This window comes from Oncorhynchus nerka, linkage group LG7, assembly GCF_034236695.1.
Source record: "Oncorhynchus nerka isolate Pitt River linkage group LG7, Oner_Uvic_2.0, whole genome shotgun sequence".
NCBI classification, from domain to species: domain Eukaryota; kingdom Metazoa; phylum Chordata; class Actinopteri; order Salmoniformes; family Salmonidae; genus Oncorhynchus; species Oncorhynchus nerka.
In genome coordinates this window covers 92745651-92772825 of record NC_088402.1, presented here as the reverse complement: position 1 = coordinate 92772825, position 27175 = coordinate 92745651, and the positions used below count along the sequence as shown (strand labels likewise).

The window sequence follows — 27175 nt, the reverse complement described above, 5'->3', positions numbered from 1 at the left end:
ACCACTACAATACTGAGACAGTCTTTATCAACCACTACAATACTGAGACAGTCTTTATCAACCACTACACCATACAATACTGAGACAGTCTTTATCAACCACTACAATACTGAGACAGTCTTTATCAACCACTACAATACTGAGACAGTCTTTATCAACCACTACAATACTGAGACAGTCTTTATCAACCACTACAATACTGAAGACAGTCTTTATCAACCACTACAATACTGAGACAGTCTTTATCAACCACCACACCATACAATACTGAGACAGTCTTTATCAACCACTACAATACTGAGGCAGTCTTTATCAACCACTACAATACTGAGACAGTCTTTATCAACCACTACAATACTGAGGCAGTCTTTATCAACCACTACACCATACAATACTGAGGCAGTCTTTATCAACCACTACAATACTGAGACAGTCTTTATCAACCACTACAATACTGAGACAGTCTTTATCAACCACTACAATACTGAGACAGTCTTTATCAACCACTACAATACTGAGACAGTCTTTATCAACCACTACAATACTGAGACAGTCTTTATCAACCACTACAATACTGAGACAGTCTTTATCAACCACTACAATACTGAGACAGTCTTTATCAACCACTACAATACTGAGACAGTCTTTATCAACCACTACACCATACAATACTGAGACAGTCTTTATCAACCACTACAATACTGAGACAGTCTTTATCAACCACTACAATACTGAGACAGTCTTTATCAACCACCACACCATACAATACTGACACAGTCTTTATCAACCACTACAATACTGAGACAGTCTTTATCAACCACTACAATACTGAAACAGTCTTTATCAACCACTACAATACTGAGACAGTCTTTATCAACCACTACAATACTGAGACAGTCTTTATCAACCACTACAATACTGAGACAGTCTTTATCAACCACTACAATACTGAGACAGTCTTTATCAACCACTACAATACTGAGACAGTCTTTATCAACCACTACAATACTGAGACAGTCTTTATCAACCACTACAATACTGAGACAGTCTTTATCAACCACTACAATACTGAGACAGTCTTTATCAACCACTACACCATACAATACTGAGACAGTCTTTATCAACCACTACAATACTGAGACAGTCTTTATCAACCACTACAATACTGAGACAGTCTTTATCAACCACACAATACTACAATACTGAGACAGTCTTTATCAACCACTACAATACTGAAACAGTCTTTATCAACCACTACAATACTGAGACAGTCTTTATCAACCACTACAATACTGAGACAGTCTTTATCAACCACTACAATACTGAGACAGTCTTTATCAACCACTACAATACTGAGACAGTCTTTATCAACCACTACAATACTGAGCAGTCTTTATCAACCACTACAATACTGAGCAGTCTTTATCAACCACTACAATACTGAGACAGTCTTTATCAACCACTACACCATACAATACTGAGGCAGTCTTTATCAACCACTACACCATACAATACTGAGACAGTCTTTATCAACCACTACACCATACAATACTGAGCAGTCTTTATCAACCACTACAATACTGAGACAGTCTTTATCAACCACTACACCATACAATACTGAGACAGTCTTTATCAACCACTACAATACTGAGACAGTCTTTATCAACCACTACAATACTGAGACAGTCTTTATCAACCACTACAATACTGAGACAGTCTTTATCAACCACACAATACTGAGACAGTCTTTATCAACCACTACACCATACAATACTGAGACAGTCTTTATCAACCACTACAATACTGAGACAGTCTTTATCAACCACTACAATACTGAGACAGTCTTTATCAACCACTACAATACTGAGGCAGTCTTTATCAACCACTACAATACTGAGACAGTCTTTATCAACCACTACACCATACAATACTCAGGCAGTCTTTATCAACCACTACACCATACAATACTGAGACAGTCTTTATCAACCACTACACCATACAATACTGAGGCAGTCTTTATCAACCACTACAATACTGAGACAGTCTTTATCAACCACTACAATACTGAGACAGTCTTTATCAACCACTACAATACTGAGCAGTCTTTATCAACCACTACACCATACAATACTGAGACAGTCTTTATCAACCACACAATACTGAGACAGTCTTTATCAACCACTACAATACCGAGACAGTCTTTATCAACCACTACAATACTGAGACAGTCTTTATCAACCACTACAATACTGAGACAGTCTTTATCAACCACTACAATACTGAGACAGTCTTTATCAACCACTACACCATACAATACTGAGCAGTCTTTATCAACCACTACACCATACAATACTGAGACAGTCTTTATCAACCACTACAATACTGAGACAGTCTTTATCAACCACTACAATACTGAGACAGTCTTCATCAACCACTACACCATACAATACTGAGACAGTCTTTATCAACCACTACAATACTGAGACAGTCTTTATCAACCACTACAATACTGAGACAGTCTTTATCAACCACTACAATACTGAGACAGTCTTTATCAACCACTACAATACTGAGACAGTCTTTATCAACCACTACAATACTGAGACAGTCTTTATCAACCACTACAATACTGAGACAGTCTTTATCAACCACTACAATACTGAGACAGTCTTTATCAACCACTACAATACTGAAACAGTCTTTATCAACCACTACAATACTGAGACAGTCTTTATCAACCACTACAATACTGAGACAGTCTTTATCAACCACTACACCATACAATACTGAGACAGTCTTTATCAACCACTACAATACTGAGACAGTCTTTATCAACCACTACAATACTGAGACAGTCTTTATCAACCACTACAATACTGAGACAGTCTTTATCAACCACTACAATACTGAGACAGTCTTTATCAACCACACAATACTGAGTCTTTACAACCACTACACCATACTGTCTTTATCAACCACTACACTGAGACAGTACAACCACTACAATACTGAAACAGTCTTTATCAACCACTACAATACTGAGACAGTCTTTATCAACCACTACAATACTGAGACAGTCTTTATCAACCACACAATACTGAGACAGTCTTTATCAACCACTACAATACTGAGACAGTCTTTATCAACCACTACAATACTGAGACAGTCTTTATCAATACTGAGACAGTCTTTATCAACCACTACAATACTGAGACAGTCTTTATCAACCACTACAATACTGAGACAGTCTTTATCAACCACTACAATACTGAGACAGTCTTTATCAACCACTACAATACTGAGACAGTCTTTATCAACCACTACAATACTGAGACAGTCTTTATCAACCACTACAATACTGAGCAGTCTTTATCAACCACTACACCATACAATACTGAGACAGTCTTTATCAACCACTACAATACTGAGACAGTCTTTATCAACCACTACAATACTGAGGCAGTCTTTATCAACCACTACAATACTGAGACAGTCTTTATCAACCACTACACCATACAATACTGAGACAGTCTTTATCAACCACTACAATACTGAGACAGTCTTTATCAACCACTACAATACTGAGGTCATCTTTATCAACCACTACAATACTGAGACAGTCTTTATCAACCACTACAATACTGAGGCAGTCTTTATCAACCACTACAATACTGAGACAGTCTTTATCAACCACTACACCATACAATACTCAGGCAGTCTTTATCAACCACTACACCATACAATACTGAGACAGTCTTTATCAACCACTACACCATACAATACTGAGGCAGTCTTTATCAACCACTACAATACTGAGACAGTCTTTATCAACCACTACAATACTGAGACAGTCTTTATCAACCACTACAATACTGAGACAGTCTTTATCAACCACTACACCATACAATACTGAGACAGTCTTTATCAACCACTACAATACTGAGACAGTCTTTATCAACCACTACAATACTGAGACAGTCTTTATCAACCACTACAATACTGAGACAGTCTTTATCAACCACTACAATACTGAGACAGTCTTTATCAACCACACAATACTGAGACAGTCTTTATCAACCACTACACCATACAATACTGAGACAGTCTTTATCAACCACTACAATACTGAGACAGTCTTTATCAACCACACAATACTGAGACAGTCTTTATCAACCACTACAATACTGAAACAGTCTTTATCAACCACTACAATACTGAGACAGTCTTTATCAACCACTACAATACTGAGACAGTCTTTATCAACCACTACAATACTGAGACAGTCTTTATCAACCACTACAATACTGAGACAGTCTTTATCAACCACTACAATACTGAGACAGTCTTTATCAACCACTACAATACTGAGCAGTCTTTATCAACCACTACACCATACAATACTGAGACAGTCTTTATCAACCACTACAATACTGAGACAGTCTTTATCAACCACTACAATACTGAGGCAGTCTTTATCAACCACTACAATACTGAGACAGTCTTTATCAACCACTACACCATACAATACTGAGCAGTCTTTATCAACCACTACAATACTGAGACAGTCTTTATCAACCACTACAATACTGAGGCAGTCTTTATCAACCACTACAATACTGAGACAGTCTTTATCAACCACTACAATACTGAGGCAGTCTTTATCAACCACTACAATACTGAGACAGTCTTTATCAACCACTACACCATACAATACTCAGGCAGTCTTTATCAACCACTACACCATACAATACTGAGACAGTCTTTATCAACCACTACACCATACAATACTGAGGCAGTCTTTATCAACCACTACAATACTGAGACAGTCTTTATCAACCACTACAATACTGAGACAGTCTTTATCAACCACTACAATACTGAGACAGTCTTTATCAACCACTACACCATACAATACTGAGACAGTCTTTATCAACCACTACAATACTGAGACAGTCTTTATCAACCACTACAATACTGAGACAGTCTTTATCAACCACTACAATACTGAGACAGTCTTTATCAACCACTACACCATACAATACTGAGGCAGTCTTTATCAACCACTACAATACTGAGACAGTCTTTATCAACCACTACACCATACAATACTGAGACAGTCTTTATCAACCACACAATACTGAGACAGTCTTTATCAACCACTACAATACCGAGACAGTCTTTATCAACCACTACAATACTGAGACAGTCTTTATCAACCACTACAATACTGAGACAGTCTTTATCAACCACTACAATACTGAGACAGTCTTTATCAACCACTACACCATACAATACTGAGACAGTCTTTATCAACCACTACAATACTGAGACAGTCTTTATCAACCACTACAATACTGAAACAGTCTTTATCAACCACTACAATACTGAGACAGTCTTTATCAACCACTACAATACTGAGACAGTCTTTATCAACCACTACACCATACAATACTGAGACAGTCTTTATCAACCACTACAATACTGAGACAGTCTTTATCAACCACTACAATACTGAGACAGTCTTTATCAACCACTACAATACTGAGACAGTCTTTATCAACCACTACAATACTGAGACAGTCTTTATCAACCACACAATACTGAGACAGTCTTTATCAACCACTACACCATACAATACTGAGACAGTCTTTATCAACCACTACAATACTGAGACAGTCTTTATCAACCACTACAATACTGAGACAGTCTTTATCAACCACTACACCATACAATACTGAGACAGTCTTTATCAACCACTACAATACTGAGACAGTCTTTATCAACCACTACACCATACAATACTGAGACAGTCTTTATCAACCACTACAATACTGAGACAGTCTTTATCAACCACTACAATACTGAGACAGTCTTCATCAACCACTACAATACTGAGACAGTCACATTCACTCTATCAGCGGTTCATTCATCGAATCATTGTGCAAATCATTTCAGATCTTATCCGTCTGACCGTTATAGGCAGTTGGGGATGAATGTATCTCAATATTAGCTGTTAAATCACAGGTTTGGAACAGACATCAATTATGGAACAGTACGGCAGTCACATCAATGTCTTCTCTATCAGAACATTGATGCAATTTAGGTGGCCCATATGGAGCCGGAATCCCTGACGTTGTAAACTGGCACGACCGTTTGGGATATTAATAAACAAAACAAACGCTGGTTTTTGTTTTCTACGTTACTGCAAAAACGAACTGTTTACCGTTGATGCTCCTCTCCATACGAACATTCCTCCGTTTAAACAACAAACAGCAATAAGAAAAGCGTGGGGGGTCGAACAGTGAGATAGAGATAACAGGCTTAATGTTGTACTCACCAGATCGTGGTTGGTAGAGTTGGAGTCTTCCTCAGGGAAAGGCTTGGACACCCCCAGCGCTATACAGTTAGCAAAGATGGCTATCAGGATGAAGATGTCAAAGGGTCTAGAGAGGAGAGTAGTCATGGAAACAACAAAAACAACCAAAAACAACAAAAACAACCAAACACAACCAAACACAACCAAAAACAACCAAACACAACCAAACACAACCAAACACAACCAAAAACAACCAAACACAACCAAACACAACCAAACACAACCAAACACAACCAAACACAACCAAACATAACCAAACACAACCAAAAACAACCAAACACAACCAAAAACAACCAAACACAACCAAAAACAACCAAACACAACCAAACACAACCAAAAAACAACCCAAAACAACCAAAAACAACCAAAAACAACCAAACACAACCAAAAACAACCAAAAACAACCAAACACAACCCAAAACAACCAAACACAACCAAAAACAACCAAAAACAACCAAACACAACCAAATACAACCAAAAACAACCCATATTGAAATGAAAAGGATGTCCTGACTCTCTGTGGTCACTAAAGATCACACCCCACTGGATACAACCTCGTTCAAACAACATTGTTGACCTAATGGGTTATGGCAGACGAAGTCAAGAGGACTGGGACGTGAAAACGTTGACGCTCAACATCTCAGAACTATGCTTTGCATAAATATAACCTTGTAGTCCCAAGGTTTTAGTAACAACTTAACAAAACATTGTTTTTTTCCCCCATTGGATTTTTTTGGTTGTGCTTTTAAAATGGTTTGAAAACATAGTACATATTAGAAATTCAACCAACTTTTGGTTGTCCTTTTTCTGAGTGGGTGAATATAGGTTGTAATCTCACTGATCGACAGCTCAACCAGAGGAGGCTGGTAGGAGGATCTATAGGAGGACAGGCTCATATTAATGACTGGAATGAGATAAATAGCATGGTATCTAACCATTACAATGAGCCCATCCTCCTATCGCTCATCCCACCAGTTTCGACCACATATCAACCCACTACGATACGTGCCATCCCACTGAGCACACCACGTCATTTTAACGTGGATCATTGGGTAATATTTGGTTAGTAATGTTAACCCCTGTGTCCAGTGTAAATTAACAATCTGGCCATCGTACCATCATGGCCACCTGATCATCACCAGCTTCTAATTGGCAAAAACAACAACCAGAACAATATTTATACAACAACAATAATACTACTACTAATAGCAGTACTACTACATCAATACTGACTGTATACTACTACTACTGCTATTACTACTACAACAACAATAATACTACTACTACTAATAGCAGTACTACTACATCAATAATGACTGTATACTACTACTACTGCTATTACTACTACAACAACAATAATACTACTACTAATAGCAGTACTACTACATCAATACTGACTGTATACTACTACTACTGCTATTACTACTACAACAACAATAATACTACTACTACTAATAGCAGTACTACTACAACAAGACTGACTGTATACTACTACTACTGCTATTACTACTACAATAACAACAATACTACTACTACTAATAGCAGTACTACTACAACAATACTGCCTGTATACTACTACTACTGCTATTACTACTACAACAACAATAATACTACTACTAATAGCAGTACTACTACAACAATACTGACTGTATACTACTACTACTGCTATTACTACTACAACAACAATACTACTACTACTACTAATAGCAGTACTACTACAACAATACTGCCTGTATACTACTACTACTGCTATTACTACTACAACAACAATAATACTACTACTACTAATAGCAGTACTACTACATCAATACTGACTGTATACTACTACTACTGCTATTACTACTACAACAACAATAATACTACTACTACTAATAGCAGTACTACTACAACAAGACTGACTGTATACTACTACTACTGCTATTACTACTACAATAACAACAATACTACTACTACTAATAGCAGTACTACTACAACAATACTGCCTGTATACTACTACTACTGCTATTACTACTACAACAACAATAATACTACTACTAATAGCAGTACTACTACAACAATACTGACTGTATACTACTACTACTGCTATTACTACTACAACAACAATACTACTACTACTACTAATAGCAGTACTACTACAACAATACTGCCTGTATACTACTACTACTGCTATTACTACTACAATAACAACAATACTACTACTACTAATAGCAGTACTACTACAACAATACTGCCTGTATACTACTACTACTGCTATTACTACTACAACAACAATAATACTACTACTACTAATAGCAGTACTACTACAACAAGACTGCCTGTATACTACTACAACAACAACAATACTACTACTAATAGGAGTACTTCAACAATACTACCTGTATACTACTACAACAATACTACTACTCATAGCAGTACTACAACAATACTGACTATATACTACTACTACAACAACAACAACAATACTACTACTACTAATAGGAGTACTACAACAAAACTGACTGTATACTACTACAACAAAAATACTTATACTACTACTAGTAGTAGCACTACTACAACAACAACAACACTTACGGTCAGGTCTATAAGTATTTGGACAGTGACAACATCATGATGTCTCTGTACGGCGCCACAATGGATTCGAAAGGAAACGATCACGATGTGCTTGAAGTGCAGACTTTCATCTTCAATTTCAGGGTTTTTTCAAAATTATTGTATGAACCGTGTAGGAATTACGACCATTTTTATACACAGCCCCCCCCACAAATACACAATTGTAGGGGCTCAAAAGTAATTGGACAAACTAACGTAATCATAAATGAAATTGTAAGTTTTAATACTTGGTTGCAAATCCTTTGCAGTCGATAACTCCCTGAAGTCTGGAACCCATAGACATCACCAGATGCTGGGTTTCTTCCCTGGTGATGCTCTGCCAGGCCTTTACTACAGCTGTCTTCAGTTCCTGCTTGTTCTTGGGGAGTTTTGCCTTCAGCAAGTGAAATGCATGCTCAATTGGATTCAGGTCAGGTGATTGACTTGGCCATTGCAGAACATTCCAATTATTTGCCTTAAAAAAAAAGGATTGGGTTGCTTTCGCAGTATTGCTTCGGGTCATTGTCCAGCTGCACTGTGAAGCGCCGTCCAATGAGTTTTGAAGCGTTTGGCAGAATCTAAGCAGATAATATCATTAGCCCTAAACACTTCAGAATGCATCCTGCTGCTTTGGTCAGCAGTCACATCATCAATAAAATACAAGGGAACCAGTTCCACTGGCAGCCATACATGTCCACGCCATAACACCACCTCCTCCATGCTTCACAGATGAGGTGGTATGCTCTGATGATGAGCAGTACCTCCCCTTCTCCATAACACCACCTCCTCCATGCTTCACAGATGAGGTGGTATGCTCTGATGATGAGCAGTACCTCCCCTTCTCCATAACACCACCTCCTCCATGCTTCACAGATGAAGTGGTATACTTTGGATCATGAACAGCTACTTCCCTTCTCCATAACACTACCTCCTCCATGCTTCACAGATGAAGTGGTATACTTTGGATCATGAACAGCTACTTCCCTTCTCCATACGCTTCTCTTCACATCATTCTGGTACCAGTTGATCTTTGCCTCATCTGTCCATAGGATGGTTGTTCCAGAACTGTACAGACATTTTTTTTTTTTAGATGTTGTTTTGGTCAACTCTAATCAGGTCTTCCTGGGTTTTTTTTAAGGCTTACCAATGGTTTACATCTTGTGATAAACCCTCTGTCTTTTATTCTGGTGAAGTCTTCTCTTGATTGTTGACATAGATACACCTGGAGGGTGTTCTTGATCTGGACAACTGTTTTTTCTTCACCAGGCAAATAATTATTATGTTATTAAATCTAAACAAAAACATTATGTGTGGCCAAATCAACTATTTGGGACGTTCTTAAAAAGAAATATGGCACTGGAGAGCTCAGAGAGCACCAAAAGGCCCGGAAGACTTCCACCAAAGTTGTTTTCCGTGGTCTTCCGGGCCTTTCTGAGCTCTCCAGTGCCTTATTTATTTTTTTAAGAACGTAGCAAATAGTTGATTTGGCCACACCTAATGTTTTTGTTTAGATTTTTCAGCCTAATGATGGCTTGCTTCACTGGCAGTGACAGATCTCTGGATTTCATGTCTGAGGGTTAACAGCAACAGATTCCAAATGCAAATGCCACAACTTGAAATTAACTCTATACCTTTTATCTAGTTACTTGTAAATGAACTAATGAGGGAATAACACACACCTGGCCATGGAACAGCTGATTAGCCAATTGTCCAATTACTTTTGGTCCCTTAAAAAAAGGGGGGGGGGCATATATAAAACGTGTTGTAATTCCTACACTGTTCACCCGATTTGGATGTAAAATACCCTCAAATTAAAGCTTTTTCAGGAACTCATGGGGATCCATAATAAACCCCAGGAAGAGTAGCTGCTGCCTTGGCAGGAACTCATGGGGATCCATAATAAACCACAGGAAGAGTAGCTGCTGCCTTGGCAGGAACTCATGGGGATCCATAATAAACCCCAGGAAGAGTAGCTGCTGCCTTGGCAGGAACTCATGGGGATCCACAATAAACCCCCAGGAAGAGTAGCTGCTGCCTTGGCAGGAACTCATGGGGATCCATAATAAACCCCCAGGAAGAGTAGCTGCTGACTTGGCAGGAACTCATGGGGATCCACAATAAACCCCCAGGAAGAGTAGCTGCTGCCTTGGAAGGAACTCATGGGGATCCACAATAAACCCCCAGGAAGAGCTGCTGCCTTGACAGGAACTCATGGGGATCCATAATAAACCCCCAGGAAGAGTAGCTGCTGCCTTGGCAGGAACTCATGGGGATCCACAATAAACCCCCAGGAAGAGTAGCTGCTGCCTTGGCAGCAACTCATGGGGATCCATAATAAACCCCAGGAAGAGCTGCTGCCTTGACAGGAACTCATGGGGATCCATAATAAACCCCAGGAAGAGTAGCTGCTGCCTTGGCAGGAACTCATGGGGATCCACAATAAACCCCCAGGAAGAGTAGCTGCTGCCTTGGCAGGAACTCATGGGGATCCATAATAAACCCCAGGAAGAGTAGCTGCTGCCTTGGCAGGAACTCATGGGGCTCCATAACAAACCCCAGGAAGAGCTGCTGCCTTGACAGGAACTCATGGGGATCCATAATAAACCCCAGGAAGAGCTGCTGCCTTGACAGGAACTCATGGGGATCCATAATAAACCCCAGGAAGAGTAGCTGCTGCCTTGGCAGGAACTCATGGGGATCCACAATAAACCCCCAGGAAGAGTAGCTGCTGCCTTGGCAGGAACTCATGGGGATCCATAATAAACCCCAGGAAGAGTAGCTGCTGCCTTGACAGGAACTCATGGGGATCCATAATAAACCCCAGGAAGAGTAGCTGCTGCCTTGGCAGGAACTCATGGGGATCCATAATAAACCGCAGGAAGAGTAGCTGCTGCCTTGGCAGGAACTCATGGGGATCCATAATAAACCACAGGAAGAGTAGCTGCTGCCTTGGCAGGAACTCATGGGGAACCATAATAAACCGCAGGAAGAGTAGCTGCTGCCTTGACAGGAACTAATGGGGATCCATAATAAACCACAGGAAGAGTAGCTGCTGCCTTGACAGGAACTCATGGGGATCCATAATAAACCCCAGGAAGAGTAGCTGCTGCCTTGGCAGGAACTAATGGGGACCCATAATAAACCCCAGGAAGAGTAGCTGCTGCCTTGGCAGGAACTAATGGGGATCCATAATAAACCCCAGGAAGAGTAGCTGCTGCCTTGGCAGGAACTCATGGGGATCCATAATAAACCGCAGGAAGAGTAGCTGCTGCCTTGGCAGGAACTCATGGGGATCCATAATAAACCACAGGAAGAGTAGCTGCTGCCTTGGCAGGAACTCATGGGGATCCATAATAAACCGCAGGAAGAGTAGCTGCTGCCTTGGCAGGAACTCATGGGGATCCACAATAAACCCCCAGGAAGAGTAGCTGCTGCCTTGGCAGGAACTCATGGGGATCCATAACAAACCCCAGGAAGAGCTGCTGCCTTGACAGGAACTCATGGGGATCCATAATAAACCCCAGGAAGAGTAGCTGCTGCCTTGGCAGGAACTAATGGGGATCCATAATAAACCCCAGGAAGAGTAGCTGCTGCCTTGGCAGGAACTCATGGGGATCCATAATAAACCACAGGAAGAGTAGCTGCTGCCTTGGCAGGAACTCATGGGGATCCATAATAAACCACAGGAAGAGTAGCTGCTGCCTTGGCAGGAATTCATGGGGATCCACAATAAACCCCCAGGAAGAGTAGCTGCTGCCTTGGCAGGAACTCATGGGGATCCACAATAAACCCCCAGGAAGAGTAGCTGCTGCCTTGGCAGGAACTCATGGGGATCCATAATAAACCCCAGGAAGAGTAGCTGCTGCCTTGACAGGAACTCATGGGGATCCACAATAAACCCCCAGGAAGAGTAGCTGCTGCCTTGGCAGGAACTCATGGGGATCCATAATAAACCCCAGGAAGAGTAGCTGCTGCCTTGACAGGAACTCATGGGGATCCATAATAAACCCCAGGAAGAGTAGCTGCTGCCTTGGCAGGAACTCATGGGGATCCACAATAAACCCCCAGGAAGAGTAGCTGCTGCCTTGGCAGGAACTCATGGGGATCCATAATAAACCCCAGGAAGAGTAGCTGCTGCCTTGACAGGAACTCATGGGGATCCATAATAAACCCCAGGAAGAGTAGCTGCTGCCTTGGCAGGAACTCATGGGGATCCATAATAAACCCCAGGAAGAGTAGCTGCTGCCTTGGCAGGAACTAATGGGGACCCATAATAAACCCCAGGAAGAGTAGCTGCTGCCTTGGCAGGAACTAATGGGGATCCATAATAAACCCCAGGAAGAGTAGCTGCTGCCTTGGCAGGAACTCATGGGGATCCATAATAAACCCCAGGGAGAGTAGCTGCTGCCTTGGAAGGAACTAATGGGGATCCATAATAAACCCCAGGAAGAGTAGCTGCTGCCTTGGCAGGAACTAATGGGGATCCATAATAAACCCCAGGAAGAGTAGCTGTTGCCTTGGCAGGAACTAATGGGGATCCATAATAAACCCCAGGAAGAGTAGCTGTTGCCTTGGCAGGAACTAATGGGGATCCTTAATAAACCCCAGGAAGAGTAGCTGCTGCCTTGGCAGGAACTAATGGGGATCCATAATAAACCCCAGGAAGAGTAGCTGCTGCCTTGGCAGGAACTAATGGGGATCCATAATAAACCCCAGGAAGAGTAGCTGCTGCCTTGGCAGGAACTAATGGGGATCCATAATAAACCCCAGGAAGAGTAGCTGCTGCCTTGACAGGAACTCATGGGGATCCATAATAAACCCCAGGAAGAGTAGCTGCTGCCTTGGCAGGAACTAATGGGGATCCATAATAAACCCCAGGAAGAGTAGCTGCTGACTTGGCAGGAACTAATGGGGATCCATAATAAACCCCAGGAAGAGTAGCTGCTGCTACTCAAATACAACAACATCAATACTACTACTTCTACTTGGACTACTACTACAACAACAACCACAACAATACGTTTCCTACAACAACCACAACAATGTTTATACTACAACAACAACAATCCTTAAACTACAACATCAAAAACAATAATTATACTACTACTACTACTACAACAACAACAATACTTATACTACAACAACAACAATAACAACAACATACACTAGACCAGTGTTTCTCAACCTCTGATAAAGTCCTCATCACTCTCTGTCCTCTCACACAGGCCTTTTCTCATTTGGGAATAAAATCTTTCCTCCATCTTCTCTCCTCCATCCTCTCTCCTCCGTCCTCTCTCCTCCATCTTCTCTCCTCCGTCCTCTCTCCTCCGTCCTCTCTCCTCCGTCCTCTCTCCTCCGTCCTCTCTCCTCTGTCCTCTCTCCTCCGTCCTCTCTCCTCCGTCCTCTCTCCTCCGTCCTCTCTCCTCCGTCCTCTCTCCTCCATCCTCTCTCCTCCATCCTCTCTCCTCCATCCTCTCTCCTCCACTTTAGACATTTATTTAGCGATCCACCTCTGTGAACTTCATTTGCCCGATGACGCGCAAGTGAAGAAGGAGTCTCATTTCATACAAATGCATTTTTTGTACACATTCGGCGCCTCTCCTCAATGACCTTTTACCTTTTTCAAAAGGAGGCTGTAGAGGATGGAGGAGAAAGGACACAGGAGCTGAGAAAATTCAATTGACAAAAGGCCACACTCGCTTCCTCTCTCTCATCTCTCTCTCCACCCCTCTCTCTCTCTCATCTCTCTCTCCACCTCTCTTTCTCCCCTCTCTGTCTCCCTCTTTCTCCCTCTGTCTCTCTAGCTAACCAACCGGCCCCTCAGGTAGTTGTCTTCTCTATTAACTCGGACTGAACTAGAACTCACCTTTAGAATACTAAGTGGTTTGAATCTGGGTCGTCTTCATGCCACATGGCAACTCAGACTGGTATCATGGACTAGACGTAACATTGTAAATGTAAAGTATGATACATTATGTTTGGTATGGTTACATAAGACAGAAGGTTACTTAAGACATGAACGAAAAAATGGCAGTTGGTTGTGGTGGATGGGTGGGCGTAGATAACGCCTAGCAACCCAAGGGTTGTTTGAATCTCATCACGGACAACTTTAGCATTTTAGCTAATTAGCAACTTTGTACCTACTTACTACGTTTTAGCTACTTTGCAACTACTTAGCATGTTAGCTAACCCTTCTCCAAACACTCCAAACACTAACATGAACCGTTTTAGCTAACCCTTCCCCAAACTTAACCAATTAATCTAATCCTAACCCTAACCATTAGCCCCTAAATCCTAGATAAGCTAGCGTTAGCCAGCTAGCTAATGTTACTGTTAGCCACCTAGCCACCCATAGCTAACATTAGCCACGACAAATTGGAACATACAAAATGGATAATGGACATCCACAAATGAATACATACCATACGTAACATATCATACTACATGAAGTGTCTCGGTTTTACGTAGAGAATAATACAAAATGCTCTGAGACCAGGTTGGGTAACTTGGTCTACTTTTCTATGTATTGTGTGTCTGTTAAGTAAGTTAGCTCTAGTGAGTGTCAATGTTTTCCCCACTGGTAATAATTTCAATGTGGAAATGTGGGTAATGTTTGGTTGAAATGTTGATCAACCTTTATTCACCCACTCAAAAAAACAGCCGAAGAATACCTAATGTTTATCACTATGCTTTCAGCCTGTCACACCCTGATCTGTTTCACCTGTCTTTGTGCTTGTCTCCACCCCCCTCTCCAGGTGTCGCCCATCTTCCCCATTATCCCCAGTGTATTTATACCCGTGTCCTCTGTTTGTCTGTTGCCAGTTCGTCTTGTTTTGTCAAGTCAACCAGTGTGTTTTTTTCGTGCTCCTGTTTATCCTATTCTGTGTTTTTCTAGTCCTCCCGGTTCTGACCTTAGCCTGCCCTGACACTGAGTCCGCCTACCTGACCATTCAGCCTGCCCTGACCTCGAGCCTGCCTGCCACTCTGTTCCGCCTGGACTCTGACCTGGTTTTTGATATTTTGCCTGTCCACGAACTGTCTCTCGCCCCTTTGTTTATAATAAATATCATAGACTAGAACCATCTGCCTCCCAGCTGCATCTGGGTCTCGCCGTTTATCGTTATACAACCATCTAAAAGCATAACCAAATTCCAATGGGTAAATACATCAACTCTCCAGTAGGAGGTGCTGTAAATACATAAACTCTAAAAGCATAACCAAATTCCAATGGGAAAAAAAGTCAGATTTTTGGTTTAGCTGCATCAAATCAGACTTTATTTAACGTGCATTTAAAGTTTGACTAAGTCCTATTCTTCAACTTCGATTTTTTTTGGTTGAGATGGAACGTAAAATCCAACAAATCAATTATTTGTTTGTATTAATCATTCATTTGTATTATTCAACTGGAATTAGATCCAGACTAAGTCAGTGGCACAGACGCAACTCTCCAATCAGAACATCTCCTTCAAATGTTAATATTTGGTTGCCTTGACAACCAAACTCAATTCAACATCTAGTTTGTCTAAAAAGGAGGAGTAGGAGTAGCTGGAGATAGATCAACTCTCCAGTAGGAGGTGCTGTAGATAGATCAACTCTCCAGTAGGAGGAGCTGGAGATAGATCAACTCTCCAGTAGGAGGTGCTGTAGATAGACCAACTCTCCAGTAGGAGGTGCTGTTCCAAGTGCTACTGCAAACCAATCAGCTGTCCCAAGTGCTACTGCAAACCAATCAGCTGTCCCAAGTGCTACTGCAAACCAATCAGCTGTTCCAAGTGCTACTGCAAACCAATCAGCTGTCCCAAGTGCTACTGCAAACCAATCAGCTGTTCCAAGTGCTACTGCAAACCAATCTTAGTAGGTAAAGGATACTTCCACTCTACGATGGAGAGCGCGGCCCTGCGTATGGGGTTGTTGAGTTTGAGGCAGTAAAGGGCTCTGGGCGCTCTCTGGACCTTGTCAGAACCCTGTATCACTTTCTTATTATGATGGCTCTTCTTCCTCTGGGTCCCCGTGGAACTGGTCGTAGAGTGGAGTGTGTCCGTCCTCGTCATCTTCACTCCTCCGTTTTCGGCCATACCGTCCTCCGTCCACTCCGCGTCTCCTTTCGTCTCCCCTCCCTCATCCCCCTCTCCTCCCTCCTCCTCCTCCTCCTCCTCTTCTCCCTCTTCTCCCTCTCCTCCACCCTCCTCTCCTTCGTCTGTGTTGGTGTACTCGTTCCGGCCATTGTCTGAGGAAGAGGAGGAAGAGAAGGAAGAGGAGAGAGTTAGACCAATATCAGGAGAACTTGACTCCTTCATGGGTTAGGTTACTCCCAGTAGAGATAGTTCAATGTAAAGAGTTATTAAATCAATAGTACCATGTTCCTCTCTGTTCTGTGTTTGTGTTTCTGAAAACTGTAAAACCCAGTTAACCCCAATCCCCCACCTCAACCTTAAACCTAACCCTTAAAAAACACCTTTTGTTTAAGTGTGTCTTGATCATGTTCAGTCAGTGGACTGAAGAAACTGAAGAAAAAAAAACATTATTGTAATGAGTTTGTATCAGTCCAGTCATTTTTACAAGAGCTTTGGTAGACCTTACATTGAAATCAAGACGATCTTGTTTTCCTCATAACCTGACGGATCACATAATACCTTACAGCAGCATGCTGAATCTTGAGAACTTGAAGAACTCAGATAGATAAATACATTTGTATGCTCTGAAGGATGGGGTGTCGCTCAACGCGTGAGACTCCACAGTAAGCAAGGCTATAAGCAGGGTTAGAATGGTAATACAGAGTAGTTAATAGGTGAAAACAACCATATTGTAGAGAACAGCTGTGACCTATTTCTCCGGAGCCGAAGCAGAGCAGAGCAGAGAGGAGCAGAGAGGAGCAGAGAGAAGCAGAGAGGAGCAGAGAGGAGCAGATAGGAGCAGAGAGAAGAGAGGAGCAGAGAGGAGCAGAGAGGAGCAGAGAGAAGAGAGGAGCAGAGAGGAGCAGAGAGGAGCAGAGAGGAGCAGATAGGAGCAGAGAGAAGAGAGGAGCAGAGAGGAGCAGAGAGGAGCAGAGAGAAGAGAGGAGCAGAGAGAAGAGAGGAGCAGAGAGAAGAGAGGAGCAGAGAGGAGAAGAGAGAAGAGAGGAGCAGAGAGAAGAGAGGAGCAGAGAGGAGCAGAGAGAAGATAGGAGCAGAGAGAAGAGAGGAGCAGAGGGAAGAGGGGAGCAGAGAGGAGACGAGAGGAGAGGAGAGAAGAGAGGAGCAGACAGGAGCTGAGAGAAGAGAGGAACAGAGAGAAGAGAGGAGTAGAGAGAAGAGAGGAGTAGAGAGGAGCAGAGAGGAGTAGAGAGGAGTAGAGAGAAGAGAGGAGTAGAGAGGAGCAGAGAGGAGTAGAGAGGAGCAGAGAGGAACAGAGAGAAGAGAGGAGCAGAGAGAAGAGAGGAGTAGAGAGAAGAGAGGAACAGAGAGGAGCAGAGAGGAGTAGAGAGAAGAGAGGAGTAGAGAGAAGAGAGGAGTAGAGAGGAGTAGAGAGAAGAGAGGAGCAGAGAGGAGTAGAGAGAAGAGAGGAGTAGAGAGAAGAGAGGAGCAGAGAGGAGTAGAGAGAAGAGAGGAGTAGAGAGAAGAGCAAAACAGAGAGGAGCAGAGAGGAGTAGAGAGAAGAGAGGAGTAGAGAGAAGAGAGGAGTAGAGAGAAGAGAGGAGTAGAGAGGAGTAGAGAGAAGAGAGGAGCAGAGAGGAGTAAAGAGAAGAGAGTAACAGAGAGGAGCAGAGAGGAGTAGAGAGAAGAGAGGAGTAGAGAGAAGAGCAGAACAGAGAGGAGCAGAGAGGAGTAGAGAGAAGAGAGGAGTAGAGAGAAGAGAGGAGTAGAGAGAAGAGAGGAGTAGAGAGGAGTAGAGAGAAGAGAGGAACAGAGAGGAACAGAGAGGAGTAGAGAGAAGAGAGGAGTAGAGAGAAGAGAGGAATAGAGAGGGGCAGAGAGGAGTAGAGAGAAGAGAGGAGTAGAGAGGAGCAGAGAGAAGAGAGGAACAGAAAGGAGCAGAGAAAAGAGAGAGAGTCAGAGTGTGTGAGGGAGAGAGAGATTCAAAGTACGTGAGAGAGGGAGAGAGAGAGTCAGAGTGCGTGAGGGAGGGAGAGAGAGAGTCAGAGTGTGTGAGGGAGGGAGAGTGGAACATGCACTAATAGCTTATATGAATCATATTTTTATCATGATGGTTCCTGGGCTGCAGTGAGATTGAGGGAATCCTAACAGACGTTGATAACACTGTTCTCAGTAAAACCTGTCAAGGAGCATTAAATTGAGCCAAAAGCAGTGGGAGAAACTCCTGTAAAAAGTTCAATAGGTATTAGGTTAAGTACTCAAGACTGATAGGGAGGTCGTTTCAATGGTAATTCGCTGCTCGTTTTGGAAGATATTAACTCTGTTCATAGGAAGGATGTCAGAGTTGATGCTCCTGGTGCTACAAGGTATGTTTTAGCTGTCACACAGGAACAGGGCCTTAGCTACAGCTCTATTCATATTTATTAAGGATATTAACCCTTCCTGCCAAGGCAGCAGCTACTCCTCCTGGGGTTTATTATGGATCCCCATGAGTTCCTGCCAAGGCAGCAGCTACTCTTCCTGGGGTTTATTATGGATCCCCATGAGTTCCTGCCAAGGCAGCAGCTACTCTTCCTGGGATTTATTATGGATCCCCATGAGTACCTGCCAAGGCAGCAGCTACTCTTCCTGGGGTTTATTAAGGATCCCCATGAGTTCCTGCCAAGGCAGCAGCTACTCTTCCTGGGGTTTATTAAGGATCCCCATGAGTTCCTGCCAAGGCAGCAGCTATTCTTCCTGGGGTTTATTATGGATCCCCATGAGTTCCTGCCAAGGCAGCAGCTACTCTTCCTGGGGTTTATTATGGATCCCCATGAGTTCCTTCCAAGGCAGCAGCTACTCTTCCTGAGGTTTATTAAGGATCCCCATGAGTTTCTTCCAAGGCAGCAGCTACTCTTCCTGGGGTTTATTATGGATCCCCATGAGTTCCTTCCAAGGCAGCAGCTACTCTTCCTGGGGTTTATTATGGATCCCCATGAGTTCCTTCCAAGGCAGCAGCTACTCTTCCTGAGGTCTATTAAGGATCCCCATGAGTTCCTTCCAAGGCAGCAGCTACTCTTCCTGGGGTTTATTATGGATCCCCATGAGTTCCTGCAGCTACTCTTCCTGCAGTCCAGCAACATAAAAACTTCTTCAGGCTAGGGTCTATTTTTCTCAATTTCCGCCTGACTTACGTGCCCAAAGTAAACTGCCTGTTGCACAGGCCCTGAAGCCAGGATATACATATAATTGGTACCATTGGAAAGAAAACACACTGAAGTTTGTAGAAATGTTAAAATAATGTAAGAGACTATAACACAATAGATATGGTAGGAGAAAATCCAAAGAAAACCAACCAGAATTTTTTTGGGAGAGAGCCCATGCTCTTCCAATGGAACATTTTAGGAAATCATTCAATCTAGCTCCCAGTGTGCAATTCCAATGGCTTCCACTGGGAGTCAGTAGTCTTTGTTCAAGGTTTCAGGCTTGTTTCTTCCAAAACGAGGAAGAATAATGATTTTTTTTGTACAGGGACACAGACTTGGAAATTAGTGTATATGTGCGCAACGAAGAGGACACAGACCTCCTAATATTCTTTTCCTTTTGAACATATTTCTTTCCGTATTCAATATTATAGTTTAATTACATTTTAGGGTATCTGAGGATTAAATATAAACGTATTTTGCTTTGTTTTAACAAAGTTTAGCGGTAGCTTTATGGATTCCTTTCTCTGCAGGTTGAACGAGTGGATTACTCAAATCAATGGCGCCAACTAAACAGACTTTATGGGATATAAAGGAAGATTTTATCTAACAAAACGACGCTACATGTTATAGCTGGGACCCTTTGGATGACAAATCAGAGGAAGACTTTCAAGACATAACCCTAACCCTGTTGAAGACATATCCCTAACCCTGTTGAAGACATATCCCTAACCCTGTTGAAGACATAACCCTGACCCCGTTGAAGACATAACCCTGACCCTGTTGAAGACATAACCCTGACCCTGTTGAAGACATAACCCTAACCCTGTTGATGACATAACCCTAACCCTGTTGAAGACATAACCATAACCCTGTTGAAGACATGACCCTAACCCTGTTGAAGACATGACCCTAACCCTGTTGAAGACATAACCATAACCCTGTTGAAGACATGACCCTAACCCTGTTGAAGCCATATCCCTAACCCTGTTGAAGACATAACCATAACCCTGTTGAAGACATGACCCTAACCCTGTTGAAGACATGACCCTAACCCTGTTGAAGACATAACCATAACCCTGTTGAAGACATGACCCTAACCCTGTTGAAGCCATATCCCTAACCCTGTTGAAGACATAACCATAACCCTGTTGAAGACATGACCCTAACCCTGTTGAAGACATAACCCTAACCCTGTTGATGACATAACCCTAACCCTGTTGAAGACATAACCCTAACCCTGTTGAAGACATATCCCTAACCCTGTTGAAGACATAACCCTGACCCTGTTGAAGACATAACCCTGACCCTGTTGAAGACATAACCCTAACCCTGTTGATGACATAACCCTAACCCTGTTGAAGACATAACCATAACCCTGTTGAAGACATGACCCTAACCCTGTTGAAGACATGACCCTAACCCTGTTGAAGACATAACCATAACCCTGTTGAAGACATGACCCTAACCCTGTTGAAGCCATATCCCTAACCCTGTTGAAGACATAACCATAACCCTGTTGAAGACATGACCCTAACCCTGTTGAAGACATAACCCTAACCCTGTTGATGACATAACCCTAACCCTGTTGAAGACATAACCCTAACCCTGTTGATGACATAACCCTAACCCTGTTGAAGACATAACCCTAACCCTGTTGAAGACATAACCCTAACCCTGTTGATGACATAACCCTAACCCTGTTGAAGACATAACCCTAACCCTGTTGAAGACATAACCCTAACCCTGTTGAAGCCATATCCCTAACCCTGTTGAAGACATAACCCTAACCCTGTTGAAGCCATGATCCTAACCCTGTTGAAGACATAACCCTAACCCTGTTGAAGACATGACCCTGACCCTGTTGAAGACATGACCCTAATCCTGTTGAAGACATGACCGTAACCCTGTTGAAGACATAACCCTAACCCTGTTGAAGACATGACCCTAACCCTGTTGAAGACATGACCCTAACCCTGTTGAAGACATATCCCTAACCCTGTTGAATACATAACCCTAACCCTGTTGAAGACATGACCCTAACCCTGTTGAAGACATGACCCTAACCCTGTTGAAGAAATAACCCTAACCCTGTTGAAGACATGACCCTAACCCTGTTGAAGACATAACCCTAACTCTGTTGAAGACATAACCCTAACCCTGTTGAAGACATAACCCTAACCCTGTTGAAGACATAACCCTAACCCTGTTGAAGCCATAACCCTAACCCTAACCCTGTTGAAGACATGACCCTAACCTTAACCCTGTTGAAGCCATGACCCTAACCCTGTTGAAGACATAACCCTAACCCTGTTGAAGACATATCCCTAACCCTGTTGAAGCCATGACCCTAACACTGTTGAAGACATAACCCTAACCCTGTTGAAGACATAACCCTAACCCTGTTGAAGACATGACCCTAACCCTAACCCTGTTGAAGACATAACCCTAACCCTGTTGAAGACATAACCCTAACCCCGTTGAAGATATAACCCTAACCCTAACCCTGTTGAAGACATAACCCTAACCCTGTTGAAGATATGACCCTAACCCTGTTGAAGACATAACCCCAACCCTGTTGAAGACATAACCCTAACCCTGTTGAAGACATGACCCTAACCCTGTTGAAGACATAACCCTAACCCTGTTGAAGACATAACCCTAACCCTGTTGAAGACAAATACCCTAACCCCGTTGAAGACATAACCCTAACCCCGTTGAAGCCATAACCCTAACCCTAACCCTGTTGAAGACATGACCCTAACCCTGTTGAAGCCATGACCCTAACCCTGTTGAAGACATAACCCTAACCCTGTTGAAGACATAAACCTAACCCTGTTGAAGCCATGACCCTAACCCTGTTGAAGACATAACCCTAACCCTAACCCTGTTGAAGACATAACCCTAACCCTGTTGAAGACATGACCCCAACCCTGTGGAAGACATAACCCTAACCCTGTTGAAGACATGACCCTAACCCTAACCCTGTTGAAGACATAACCCTAACCCTGTTGAAAACATGACCCCAACCCTGTTGAAGACATAACCCTAACCCTGTTGAAGACATGACCCTAATCCTGTTGAAGACATAACCCCAACCCTGTTGAAGACATGACCCTAACCCTGTTGAAGACATAACCCTAACCCTGTTGAAGACATGACCCCAACCCTGACCCTGTTGAAGACATAACCCTAACCCTGTTGAAGCCATAACCCTAACCCTAACCCTGTTGAAGACATAACCCTAACCCTGTTGAAGACATAACCCTAACCCTGTTGAAGCCATAACCCTAACCCTCTTGAAGACATGACCCTAACCCTGTTGAAGACATAACCCTAACCCTGTTGAAGACATGACCCTAACCCTGTTGAAGCCATAACCCTAACCCTGTTGAAGACATGACCCTAACCCTGTTGAAGACATAACCCTAACCCTGTGGAAGACATAACCCTAACCCTGTTGAAGACATGACCCTAACCCTAACCCTGTTGAAGACATAACCCTAACCCTGTTGAAGCCATAACCCTAACCCTGTTGAAGCCATAACCCTAACCCTGTTGAAGACATAACCCTAACCCTGTTGATGACATAACCCTAACCCTGTTGAAGACATAACCCTAACCCTGTTGAAGCCATAACCCTAACCCTGTTGAAGACATAACCCTAACCCTGTTGAAGACATGACCCTAACCCTGTTGATGACATAACCCTAACCCTGTTGAAGACATGACCCTAACCCTGTTGAAGCCATAACCCTAACCCTGTTGAAGCCATAACCCTAACCCTGTTGAAGCCATAACCCTAACCCTGTTGAAGACATGACCCTAACCCTGTTGAAGACATAACCCTAACCCTGTGGAAGACATAACCCTAACCCTGTTGAAGACATGACCCTAACCCTAACCCTGTTGAAGACATAACCCTAACCCTGTTGAAGCCATAACCCTAACCCTGTTGAAGCCATAACCCTAACCCTGTTGAAGACATAACCCTAACCCTGTTGATGACATAACCCTAACCCTGTTGAAGACATAACCCTAACCCTGTTGAAGCCATAACCCTAACCCTGTTGAAGACATAACCCTAACCCTGTTGATGACATAACCCTAACCCTGTTGAAGACATGACCCTAACCCTGTTGATGACATAACCCTAACCCTGTTGAAGACATAACCCTAACCCTGTTGAAGCCAAACCCTAACCCTGTTGAAGACATAACCCTAACCCTGTTGATGACATAACCCTAACCCTGTTGAAGACATGACCCTAACCCTGTTGATGACATAACCCTAACCCTGTTGAAGACATAACCCTAACCCTGTTGAAGCCAAACCCTAACCCTGTTGAAGACATGACCCTAACCCTGTTGAAGCCATAACCCTAACCCTGTTGAAGCCATAACCCTAACCCTGTTGAAGCCATAACCCTAACCCTGTTGAAGACATGACCCTAACCCTGTTGAAGACATAACCCTAACCCTGTGGAAGACATAACCCTAACCCTGTTGAAGACATGACCCTAACCCTAACCCTGTTGAAGACATAACCCTAACCCTGTTGAAGCCATAACCCTAACCCTGTTGAAGCCATAACCCTAACCCTGTTGAAGACATAACCCTAACCCTGTTGATGACATAACCCTAACCCTGTTGAAGACATAACCCTAACCCTGTTGAAGCCATAACCCTAACCCTGTTGAAGACATAACCCTAACCCTGTTGATGACATAACCCTAACCCTGTTGAAGACATGACCCTAACCCTGTTGATGACATAACCCTAACCCTGTTGAAGACATAACCCTAACCCTGTTGAAGCCAAACCCTAACCCTGTTGAAGACATAACCCTAACCCTGTTTTTTTTCAGAACAACTGTGCTGCTAACCACAGCCTACATCTCGTCATGAAGGATATCCTTAAAAGTCTGTCAAATAATTGACCCTGCTCCTTTGAAAGGAGAGATATTTCTGTGTCCTGAAACAGAGTTGGTAAAAAATAATAAAAATAAATAATAATAATAATGATGTCAACCAATGGAGAGACAAAGATGGCGATTATGAAGCCTGGAGTTCAGTTCGGTTCTGCATGAGAGAAACCACAAGATGGGCTGCTGCCGTGTATTTGAAACGGTTTCTTAATCCTGGTCCTGGGGACCCAAAGGGGAGGGGGTATTTAGAGCGCCCCCTCTCCCCCCACCAGCACTACACACTAACAACACCTTTGATAAGTGGAATCAGGTGTGCAGCGCTAGAGGACACGCTAACATGTGCAACCACTTTAGTGTCCTCAGGACTACGATGCGTACTACTGTTTATTACCGTATTTTAAAACTGCGTACGGGAATGACTGTAAAGAGGTAGAAATACGTTATTGGACACGGTTTGGTTATTGGATACCAGGGTGGTGTTTAGTGAATGAAATGCAGAGAAATTATGACTGTAAGATGAAACGTGGCATTTACAACCAGGTGCCGATATGTCAATGTTCACTGCATCACACCACAATAAGCACATATTAATTATCCCCTTGAGGGTTGATGAAGTACTCACCATTATTTTCTGTACTATTTAACCGTTGTCACATTAGATTTGCGCCAATGCACATTCAGAAAGAGAACAAATACAGTCATTGAAGTGAACCATCAAAAGAAGATACTGAAACGGACTATATTGCACGGTGTCTTGTGTGGTAAAATGTACAAGATATATTCATCCATCTATAAGGTCATTGACAAAATAACTGTCAAATTTCTCACTTTTTTTCTTTTTTTTGTTGTAAATCATCAACGGCTTTAGGCTACTGTCCCTTGTCACAACTTGTAGGTTTAAAAAAAAAACTATAGCCTTAATGTTTTAGTTTTAGTTACACGGCATAGAGATTTGAGTTGGTTAGGTTCTGTCAATGTCAACGGGAGAAATGCAGGCCACGAACGTATGTGAGAGAAACAGCTGTCCACATCTGCCGAAAGGTGACGCGTAACGAAATGTAGGTCTGCCGTTTTTCTCTACTCTCATTAATCCATAGTTGTAATCTGAATTTAGAAGCAATAGTTATAGAAAATTCTGACTTCCGATCGACACTGAATCGACAAAAATAAATAATGTCCCATAAAGTTGCGCTTCTGTAGAGATCCGTTTATTAAGTCTAAAAATAGGTACTACGAAAGAAGCAAAACATTTGGATAGAAAATAAATCATTCAAAATGAAAAATATACACAAAATGTTCTGTATTAAATTGAAAATAAGATGTAAACAGTGAATTATTGATGACAATATTCTTACTTTTACGATTGTCCTCATACATCTCGGGGATTGTTGCCTTCAACTGATCGCAGAGAAATGCATTATCCTCAGACAGGAGTTCACTTTTTTCACTGTTTATTCCACGTTTATATCCCAATAGAAATCTCTCCAAGTTTACATGTTTAAATATTACAAATAAATACACGCGAACTTGTTTACATTTTCAATGGGGTTTCAGCTTCATTCCAAAATTATTTCCATAGTAACGTCAGATCAATTAGCAACCGTTTCAATGAAACAGTGGTAGTATACAAAAGGAGAATCCGTCGACTTGTGGTGATTTTAAAAGCCTAGTGTTGATTCTTTAAAAAAATAAGAAATATATTGCAAATCCTTTCACATTAATCTCACTGGGTTTTCTCTGTTCACTATCTGTCTCCGTATTTAAGCCATCAATTCAGGATTAAAGAAAAAATGTAGTCCTTTAAAGGGGATGGCAGCCTAGAAACTTATTAAAGGCAGGGACGCGCTCGGCGGCAGAAGGTTAAATTACATGACGACAGAAAATTCTGTGCTTAGATAAAGTCAGCCGATTTGTAAACCCAATGTTGTTGTAACAAATTGCTGTTATTACCTTCCTTATTAACACTTTATAAATAATATGAATATAATAAGTAGCATACAAATTAATCACTAAAACATTAAGGCTTTTTT

The 27175-nt window shown here is 42.3% G+C and overlaps 1 protein-coding gene across 1 annotated transcript in view; it reads right to left on the bottom strand.

Moving 5' to 3' along the window:
* Nucleotides 1-26522, bottom strand: part of cacna1fb (calcium channel, voltage-dependent, L type, alpha 1F subunit) — a 254254-nt gene extending 227732 nt beyond the window's left edge. The window contains exons 1-3 of the mRNA XM_065021108.1: nucleotides 26501-26522; nucleotides 16835-17192; nucleotides 6338-6443 (exon numbers count right to left, since the gene is read on the bottom strand). Coding sequence (XP_064877180.1) covers nucleotides 6338-6443; nucleotides 16835-17192; nucleotides 26501-26522 — 486 coding nt within the window. The remainder of the gene's footprint in view (nucleotides 1-6337; nucleotides 6444-16834; nucleotides 17193-26500) is intronic.
* Between the last annotated feature and the right edge of the window lie 653 nt (nucleotides 26523-27175).